The 10,907-nt window shown below is 32.4% G+C and overlaps 1 protein-coding gene across 3 annotated transcripts; it reads right to left on the reverse strand.

Moving 5' to 3' along the window:
* Positions 1-1,013: 1,013 nt before the first annotated feature.
* Positions 1,014-8,684, reverse strand: LOC140882688 (OVARIAN TUMOR DOMAIN-containing deubiquitinating enzyme 7). 3 transcript variants are annotated; one of them, XM_073288834.1, is made up of 12 exons: positions 8,439-8,684; positions 8,231-8,337; positions 7,971-8,046; positions 7,048-7,197; positions 6,817-6,878; positions 5,432-5,516; positions 5,195-5,344; positions 4,891-4,990; positions 2,625-2,761; positions 2,433-2,530; positions 1,928-1,983; positions 1,014-1,466 (listed from the first exon to the last, which is right to left on the reverse strand). In XM_073288834.1, the coding sequence occupies exons 1-12, from the start codon at positions 8,484-8,486 to the stop codon at positions 1,450-1,452; spliced, it is 1,086 nt and encodes a 361-aa protein (XP_073144935.1). In that variant the 5' UTR covers positions 8,487-8,684; the 3' UTR covers positions 1,014-1,449. The 3 variants fall into 3 exon arrangements, with proteins under 3 accessions (XP_073144935.1, XP_073144937.1, XP_073144936.1); XM_073288836.1 differs by having other exon boundaries at positions 1,014-1,457; positions 8,439-8,683; XM_073288835.1 differs by having other exon boundaries at positions 2,625-2,752; positions 8,439-8,681.
* Between the last annotated feature and the right edge of the window lie 2,223 nt (positions 8,685-10,907).

The raw sequence follows: 10,907 nt of genomic DNA on the forward strand, positions 1-10,907 counted from the left end.
AAAACCATGATAAGATGGTTTTGCTGGTAAAATTCAGTTTTATCCAATTCTTTGCCAAAATGAGGCCTTCTTTAATTGATCTTATGTTTGCCAATTCTTGCGATACATGTTAACATATCAAATCAATCTTGTCTTTGCCCATACATCTTTTAGTGACTTAATGTGGAATGCATCAATGCTCCCATTGCAAGGTAGTCCTTTGTGTCATTTCATACTTGGGGTAAAAAGTTACTTGAAGCATCAACCTTTGCTTCTGTCCTTGATCCACTTTTACACATTCATTCATTCTTTTCTTTCCTTTTTTTTTTTTAAAAAGATTTTATGAAAATATTGTTTTTAAACTTGCAATTCAAAACTTTTATCTCAAAACATCACTCAAAAAAAATCATTAATCATTAATCTAAATGAAAATGTGGTAGAGTTTATATAAGGCAGGTTAGTTGTCCAACATTGACTGGATAAAATTTGGGAGTTATATATATTAGAATTGGGCAATTTCCCCCTTGGACTAACATTTTGGGTTGAGTGAGGTTCAACTCTATAATCCTAATGTGGTATTAGAGCCAAAGTCCACAGTTTGAGACACCCGTTAGCTCTAGTTGTTCATTCCTGGATGTGAAGGGATGTGTTAGTTGTCTCACATCGACTGTATAAAATTCTTGAGGTTCTATATATAGATTTGAGCAATCAGCAACTATCGAACTAACTTTTGAAATTGACTTAAGCCCGAGTTAGTTCATAATCTTAACAAGACCAACAATTTATTTTTATATCGAAAGTTATATGTCGTGATGACAGTATAACTAAAGCGTTGTCAATTATACAACCACCCAAGCAAAATATTTTGTTTAGCATCAAATGCTCTCACCAATCGAACCAACTTGAGATGTATGAACACATGAACTTAGTTGATGAGACCAAATTTTAGGGTGATATGTAAACGTTACGGGTTACAACTCAAGGTAATAATTCAGAGCATTTCAAAGTTCAAGCATAGTCCCACAACATGAAAATGTAGACTAATTAAAACTTTAATATATGAACCTAAGAATGTCAGACTTTACATCGACAACAGCAATCTAGTTACAAAGCCAACTGTTCAGATATGGCATCGACGCATTGAGTATGAGTTCTATTAATCTTTACTTCTAAAGTCATGCAACACATTCAAATGACTAAACATCTTACCCCACAAAAGGGGCAAAACATGTAGTTAACTTTAAAACATATATACATTGAACTTAAAATTATGACACAAAGTTTGGTGAAGAAATAAAGGATGTAATGATATTATTCAATCCTTTTTCGATTGTAGATGATTTCGAAATTCAGCTGCCTATTACCGCATTCCTTTTTATTTCTTTTCTCAGTTTTTGTAAGAATAATATAAGCACGTTTCCTTCGAAATACGAATGCCCTCTGGACCGCAGTTGGCTACGAGTCGCAAATTCAGTTTCCTGCATAGACTGGTTCACATTTATTCTCGAATCAACGAATATATTGACAAAGAAAGAGAGGGGAGTGATAAATAATATGGCACGTTGCAAACCCAAAAACTAAAAAGCACCTTATTGCTTCTAATTTTATATTAGGACTGATGCATGGGAAGCGGGTTGGGGATGAGTTACGAGTATGTGAGAGTGCTAATATATAACACAGATATCAAAAGCAATGTTTCTGCACTTCATGGTTTTGTTCTCTGTGACCAAGCTAAGCAAAGGTTATCATGACAGGGATCTGTGGTAAGATCATTAATGGTAAATAAATTCTCGCACCCAAATGCAATTTTAGACGTCTAGACACAGGAAAAACATTTGGCAATCAAATGAAACTGCTAAAAATGTTCCTAATCCAGCCCATGCAAGAGAGATCTCCATAAGACAATGCAATTCTGGTACATTACTGAAAGCTGGTTGCAGCGGCTAACCTTTTCGACCTGGCTTTCTGTCTCTCCTACTCTTCCTATGTTCATCAGTTTGGTTACTGCCAACGTAACAACACCAAGTAAGTTGAGAGAAAATTACCATGACAGGAATACGACTAGCAACTATCTCAAATCCATATTCGCTTTAGTTTTTAGAAGAGTTTATCGTACAGCCTAATAAAATATTTCAGACTGCTCGCAAAAACCAAAGGGGCAAATAAAACAATTATAATGATTAAAAATAGCACATAATTGTTGCTAAACAATTTGCATTGACGGCAACTGAAAATTTGAAATGGATTTGCAATTGTTGATTTGAAATCATTCACTCCTTAATACTTCCATCCATGCATATGGTTTATGGATTGAAATTAGAACCGCATTCAAATTCCCCTTGGCTAAGAATTTAAATGTCAGACATATTAAAAACTTCAGAAATAAGAACTGAACATATACTGAAGTATGGCGTTGAACAAAGTTATTTAAGGTCATTGATTAAGAGGCCTACACAGGAAGTCTGCTAGAAGATTTCCCGGAAACAGATCTGCAACTTGACTTGTAATTCTTTTTCGAACCATATAGACAGGCCTTGTTTTTTAAATTTTTCTGCAACAGAAAAAATGGAAAATCGGCTTGAAAATATGGAAATACAAAAAAATTACGTCATAAATAGTAAACATCCAGCTTATGCAAGAGTAACCTTTCCATTAGCACATGGGTTGTTCATATTGCAAACTCTTTCCACATCGTTGCTAGGCAAATCATGTTCAAGTGCCTTGTGTTCAACCCTTAATTCATGCTGTCCCTGGTTCAAGTCCTGATGTTCCTCTAAAAACCCTCAAAAATAATAATATGGAAATAAGTAAATTTGCCACAAACAAAGCAGAAAACATTCCATGAAGTGTATTAAGAACAGAAGAACACTCAAAATCATCGAAACAAAGCTTCATATAAACAGAGAGCCAATGATTCACGGAAAATAGTGAAATAACATATAGTTGAATGGTAGAATTATTGGCTTTTCATATTATATATTTGTGGTTTGAGTCATATCGGTAAATCACGTGCAAATTCAGCAGAGAAACTTTCAACACAGCAGTTTCAGACAGGATATTTTTGTCAACTCAACGAAGAAGAATTTCTATGGTTGCAAACTTCATCTACTTAATGATTGAACAAGCAACAACTAATAAGTATCAGATCAAGAAATAAATGAAGGTGTAAGTCAAAAGGTGGCCTAGAGAAATATAAGCAACTAATTCCCAACCCACTCAGGAATAATGCCATGCTAGTTCTTCTCTGGCAACAGTTAACGGACTTCGAATTGAAATGTAGGCAGCATAGCTACGTATAATATAAGATTGATTCTGTTAGCACAGAAAATGAAATTAAGATTATCGATAGTTTCAAGGGATTCGTTATTTCACTTCTTCAGTCAGTTTCCTCTAAATATAGTACTGAGAATATCGCGTATCGTATTAATTAATATTCGGTAACAATACAACATATTAATTGTTTCTCCGCTACTTTTATGCTACCTGAAGATTAAAGGCTAAAAGCAAGTTGAGAAAGACTAATGTCTGGAATACATTCATTAATTTAGAACTCCTCCACATCTCTGCAAATTACAAGTTTACAACCTAAAAGCTGAACAGTAAAAACTATCTTCAATGGTCACATTCACCTTCAACGGTGATTCACGGCTTGGACAAAATCGGCTAGTTGGATGGATCAATTCCTAAAGCACAGCCGAGTGATTTCGCATACCAAATATGGGATATTCAAAACTTGATGGTGACGGCTTGGCTGATTCACTCGATAGAGGATAACATTGAAGATATATCTCTTCTATCCTACTGTGAAGGAGATTGGGACACATCTCATTAGTCTATTCTGAATTTGAGAATTCTTCTCACATATTTGATTTATGGAATAAGGCACATAAACTCAAGCAAGGAGAGTTCGATGTCACACACTTCTTCATGCACCGAAAAAATTAAATTGAATTGGATCTTTTTCACACATGCCAATGTCAAGACTCCGAGGATGCGGTTATTTTTAAGAATATGGTGGACAAAGATCAAATTTATGATTTTTTAGCAGGTCGAAGCGAAAGGGCATATTCTAAAGATAGGCTTTTTCTAGTTAGGTTAAGTATTTCCTGAAGTCCTTCGTGAAGAATATCTAAGGAAAATGATTCCTGATGAGGTACTGATTCTGGTCACTGAAAATTTTTCTCCCTCGTGTAGAAGTCGATGGGAACTTTATCATAAAAAAGATTGAGAAAGGATTCCGCGCTTGACTGAAGTTCCTACTTTTAGCATGAGCACGGAATGTCTTATCGAAAGGGTTGATGAAGCCAACATTTGAGAAGCTCATGGATAAACCTCGTATATACAACCTTCATACTCCAGGTTAAGGGGGAGTTTAGGCAGATTAGTTGTATGTAATCTTAGATTGCTTCTATTAGCTAGTTGCAAAAAATAGAACTATATTATTCCTAACTCTAAGTTGAATCTGGAGCGATAGATTTGAACTTAGGGATTTCAAATTTCATAATAATAAATCCTGTTGATTTATTGTGTAAATCCATTTGACAATAATTTTTAAATCCTTAACGAGTTAATTTTGAATCATTGTAGTGAACCTCAAATCAATCTCATTATAGAGTAATTTCGAATCCTTCATTCAAATCCTTCTAAAATCCAAACCCTCTTATCCAAATGCAACCTAACGGATTTGTTATTTTCCTTCTTCCCTTAGTTTCCCTATATAAGGTTGAGAATAGTGTGTATGTATTAATTAGTATTCAGTGTGAAGCAAAAACCTAACAAGGAAAAAGCATCAGAGCAAAGTGTAGATAACGTCGTCAGGTTAAAATACTCGGGCAACATAAAAATCAAGCACACAAACAATTTAAAGGACACTCAGAAAAGGAATTGTAAAACATGCTAACAGGCCATTACCGTAAGGACTATCTACAACTAAATCAGCATGCATGCGATCTCCAGATTCTTGTTCTGCAGTAAGCACCTCGGCTACAATATCACCACCCACATCTAAAGCCTAGAATCACATCAAAGTAATTAGGAAAACTATTTGAAACTCCCCCGTTTCAGTAGACCAGAACCCAGTTGAAGAAGAAACATTGAGCTTTTTAGCCAATATATTTGTTTTCTTCACAACTTTTATTGTGGGGGTCAGTTGGTGTGCCAATCAACACATGCAAGTAGGAGTGCTGTAAACTTTTCAACTACTTCAAATAATCACCTGCTCTGCTTTTGTTGAATCTTCGCATTGTCTTCCAGCATTTACAATATTACTGGATTTATCCAGTAAAAAATTCTCGCCACCTTCCTTTTCCGGAACTGTGCAAACTACATCTACTTTATTAGATTTTGCTGAAAGATCTGTGTCATCCTTTATGAGAAAATTAGAAATTATCAGAAGCTATTGTTGAAAGTAATATACATTGGACAATGGCATACTAAGAGCAATGTAGGTCACCTCAATAAATAAGGGCCTAGCTGGTCCAGAGCAAGTGTCCTCCTTTAAACGAACACTATTATAATGCTCTCCATCATGATAAGAACTATAAGAATTATAAATTATAAAACAAGTCAAAAGAAGAAAACTCGGTATCCTCAATAGGAAGAAAGGAGGAGCTCTTTCTTCGGTATTTTTTCTAGGAGAACAAAACACAAGATTCCATTGGCAACTCTTAGCACACCATTTTTGTCACCGAAACGATTCCAATCTTTAAAGGAATTAGATTCTGACTCCAAATAAACATAACGTGAGGTTAATACTATGCTAATGAAGGTGAAATTTAATATTAAGTTCCACGAGTTTCAGATTGAATAGACAAATTTTTAACATTGGTTTAGCATCGTGTTCTTTATTTCCCTTCAGTTTCCAATGATGAATTCTACTGTGACCATCCTCTTCCATATCACTCTACCAAAAATAACACCACCTTTAGAACTTCAATGTCCAAATTATGCTAGAATGGTATGTGTGATGTCCTAACAAACGTACAACAAAAGTTAATAAATTAGGCATAATTTCTAGCATCATTTATTCCAAAAACCAATGCGAGGATCATGGAAGTAAATTAGGAACTTCAGTCAATATCATACTCTCAAGGATAATCAAGTATTTAATTTCTTTTCTTTTGTAGAATTGGATATATTTAGCCCTATTCAAGGTCCGGACTAACTTCTTTTGCATGTGAGTGTTTTGAAAATTCTGCTACTGCATTCTCTGAGTTTTGAAACTGAACTATAAGAAAGCGTTATTGAGCTAAACATCTCTTCATCCATGAAAGGTACATTAATATCAACCATGCAGTGAAAGCACAAAAATTAAAAACCAGAGCAACGACAAGAACAAGTTACAGATCAGGAATATTGTTGCATGGTTGTTATCCATTCATTTATTTGTAAGTAGTGGTCTGAACAATCATCGATGATTTTAATCACAGTCATGGCTCAATACAAGTTAAACATGTCTGCATATCCTATAACCAGCGCAGGAAGTCATCAATACCTAAAATTCAAGTAACCACAAATTAAAAGATCTTCATTTCCCGGCTGAGATTTCCATAATGGTTACAGATATTATTATGGTTATTAACAAAGATCCGAAAACTTACGAGAGTTTTTTATTGGTATTTATTTATGTAACTAGGGATTACACAATGGTACTTGAGAAGATTTACAACAGAAGAAGTGAAGAACCCAATCCAGTATTACGCGACAAAAAGACGTAACAAACGATACAGGACAAAAAGACCAAACGAACAAATAACAGACTTCTAATATAAAAACCTGTTGAATTTACTATGCCAACAATTAAAGACAACTAAATTCTGAAATTTTTGTGGTACTCACAGGTGAATTTGTGGAGCCTCATGCACATCAAAATTGTGCGCATACAAACGAGGTGACCTAAGCTGTACAAATAAGGTATGGAAATTGACAATTAATCTAAACACTCAAAAACTTTATCACAGTACGAATTGACATTAGAAAGGTAACGCAGATATCCATGATTCAAGCTTGGAAAGTTTAAAATCATGGAAGATTGTAAAAGTAATGATCTGGAAAGTATAATTAACATACTCTGTGAATGCATATGTTACAATGAGTGGCAAGAGAAGCTGCTTGCAACTCCACGTGCCCTGCCCAATTGCCTTCCTGTCCCATGGCCCGACAATATTCGTCAAATGGAACTTCATCTTCAACAAAGGGCTCAAACATTTCACGATTATTCTGTCAAGTGCAACTCATTGATCAGTATTCCTTGAGAATAATTTTTTTATTTTTGTAGTATAGTAGAAGAAGTAGAAACCAGAACAAAACACTCGCCCAACGCACAAACATGGCATTTCGCACTTGAATTTGAGGAAGAATATGACGTGATAAGCTGTAATGTTTGCTTGATAAGGTTCCAAGAGAAATGTCGGCGTAAAATAGTTATACAAGATAATAAAGAAGCTGAAACTGGGTGACACGCGTTGATGATTACAAGGGTTATCTAAATTTTGGTAAAGCTCGCCTCCCTCAAGTCCTCACACGTCTTACAAAAAGACACAAGCTTTTTCTCTTCGTTAGTGATGATTCCTTTTCAAGCAGTCTTGGAGATCGAGACATTCGTCGTATTCTACAATTAACTAAAGATTCACAAAAAATTAATTCTGAAATTTACATTGTTAAAAAATAAGATGCATGTACTTTCAACTTTCCGTTCTCAGTTTTCCTCCATGAAACTCTAGACCGAGGCAAAAGATCTAAATCATCTCTTACATTTAAACCCCGCGAGAGCCATGCAAGCCCTCATTAAAGCAACTCAAGTAGTAAATGGCCTTGGCGCCACCATATTGTAATATCGCAATAATAGTATCTATAGCATTTCTTAACAAATAAAGATGAGATAACAAACTAGGAGACTCATTCATCGTTCTTCGAATTTGAAACCTCTTATAAATACTACAAATCATCTTCATCCAATGTTAGACTGAAACAGGATGTCTCAAAAAGTATACCTTTATAAATCGAACTACCATATTTCGATACTTCTCATGCTTATCCTCATTCCCTTCCAACTGATCAGCCAATGCCCTGCAATAAACAACAGTCAGGTTATCAAAATCACCGCACATTAATTAACCCAGGACTACATACTCCATGATTCACACGCTTCATCAATTCATGAAGCACATGCACAACAATTATGCATAAAGAATAACTTGCGGTAACAATCGCACCGCAAAAAATAAAAAAATAAAAAAAAATGAATTAATACCTGAAGAAACAGTTACCATCTGGAGTAACCTGAATGATTTTCAAACCCAAACCATCAAGCTCAGCCCGCAGTTCAGATATGTCCGTTTCTCTTCCACGCTTTTTCCGCTGATCAACAAAATCAACAAAATCAAAACAGAAGCTTAGTCGAGAATAAATCGATTATTTACAGCAATTAAATGGGAAGAATCAAGGGTCCAATAACTTACATGGGATAGCTTATTAGAATTGATTTTTTGATGATTGCCTTTAGCCATTGTTACTGAATTCCCACAAACAACTTCGATGTGATTCTGAACAAAAAATCTAGGTCAATAAATTTCGGGGTAGAAAGGTTTTAAGGAGGCACAATTCGATTACATTTACTGATGTTATAGATTATTCGATCAAGGACATGTACGTTCATTAGATTCTTGTTCAACCAAAAATTTATTATTTGAATTTCCGAAAATTCTCATTGCATTCGACTTTTAAAAAAAAAAACTTCCACAAGGAACAAAACCAAAATAATCCGAATTAAGAATTCAATTGCCTGCTTGCAAAATATTGTGTTTCTGTTTTCGTGATTTATATATTTATATATATATATAATGTGAAATGTCAAAGTTTTTCATTGTGTATTTTCAATTTTGTCTTTAATTAGTATATACTTGAGGATATTTTTGTAAAATCAATTATTATGATAAGGTCAAAATTGACAATGTGTGCATATTAGATAATGTTTCATTTTCCAAAAAAATTAAAATAATAATATACTTTAGTTTTTATTTTCTCTTAGATAAAGTGATTATATTTTTTTCACAAGAATTTGAATTAAATTAAATACTTACTCAGTTTCTTAAAAGATTGAAACATCAAAATACTTTAGTTTTTATTTGTTTCTAGATGGAAAGACATTTTTTTCAACAAAAAATCTTATGTATTTTAATTTGCGTAATGGCCTATTGAACTAAATAATTATATCATGAGTTCATAAATGTAACAAAATATCAGATTTTTAAACGTTATTAATATATATATATAAATTAAATTACACATCGATGTTGAAATAAATCACTTCATGTGGAGTCAAGTTTTAATATAAAATAATAAATAAAGAACAAACCAACACACAAATATCATATATGTAAAAGTTAAAATTTAAAAATTTAACTATTTTTCCACCTCAAAAAATCTAAAAACTATAAGAATTATTTTATGAGATGATGTTACAATTAACGAAAGAATATTTTTACAAGAGTTGAAGATGAATATATTCAATTGTTTTTAGCAAAACTATAAGATTGAAATTATTTAAATATTATTGAAGTCTGTAAATATATCTATGTTAATCAATCTACTACGAGTTAGTTAATAAATCAAAAAAAGAAGTCTAAAAAAATTATGGATGACACTTCTCACATTAAATTAAAAATCCTGTAAAAATTACATTGATGCAAATTTTCAATCGGATGAATAAATAAAGAAAAATATGCAACAAAAGGGTTGAGATAAAATATGGAATGTTAACATTTGTAATTAAAAATATTCAAAATTCAATCAAAAATATCAACAATGAGAGCATTGTAAGAAAAAAGAGATTAGTAGATTTCAAAAAATGAGAAATAAAAAATAAAAGAGGATGTCCAACAAATATATTGATAGTTGACGATACTGACATACAAGTAAGGGAAGACGGTAATATACGAGAATGCAGATGAGAATGGTGAAATTATTGTTATTATTTTCAAATAAATATTTTTAGCATAAAAAAACCGTCTGATTAAATAATAACGATAGAAAAATGCAAATGATTGATGAAGATAGTATCACAAAACTTATTATTAAAATGATGATAATATGTTCTTTATGAAGAATAAAAAAAACACATGATATGAAAAATCGTTAAAGAGAGAAAAATCTCAAATATAAAATAAAATAAAATATTTGACGCAATAATTTAAATTAAGGTTCAGAATGCATTATATGTACCAATTTTTTTCCATAAATCAACAGTGATCAACATATAACATAGAAAATTACAAAATTATATTTAATATAATTTGATTAACATATCACACTTATTAATAAATAAAGAATAAATCATACATACATGAGATAAAAAATAAGACGAATTCATGGTACCAAGCATGTCATAATTTCTCAAGATTAATAAAAAAAAAAAAAAGGAAACTCGACCGAGCTGTAATAATTACATAGTTTCAATATCAATATCGTGTTAATGTAAAACTACAATAAACGTAACATTTATATTTATAAGTTTACATGAATTATTGATAATGTCTTATTCCAAACTGTTAATGTGGATGTAAAATAATCATGACCGTAAATAATACAAGCATTGAAACTGCAAGTGTTACATTGTTCAAAAATGTTGCAAATATTTTTTTTAGTTGCAATATCGAATATTATATTGATTACATCACTAAGACATGTAATAGATTTTTTTTCAAAAAGTATATATTATTACCATGAAAATCATTTATTAACTGTGTGTTAATATCTTCTCATCTCAATTAATTTATTTAACAACGTTAATCGACAACAAAAGATTTTTTCACGTGCATTGCACGTGACTTTTACTAGTATTGTAAAAAGTGTGGAACTGTCGTGGCATAACTCATTACACGGGTGGGAAAAAATATCAAAATTTTCGGTATACCGAGGTTACCGTATCA

This window comes from Henckelia pumila, chromosome 2, assembly GCF_033568475.1.
Source record: "Henckelia pumila isolate YLH828 chromosome 2, ASM3356847v2, whole genome shotgun sequence".
Lineage (NCBI taxonomy): Eukaryota > Viridiplantae > Streptophyta > Magnoliopsida > Lamiales > Gesneriaceae > Henckelia > Henckelia pumila.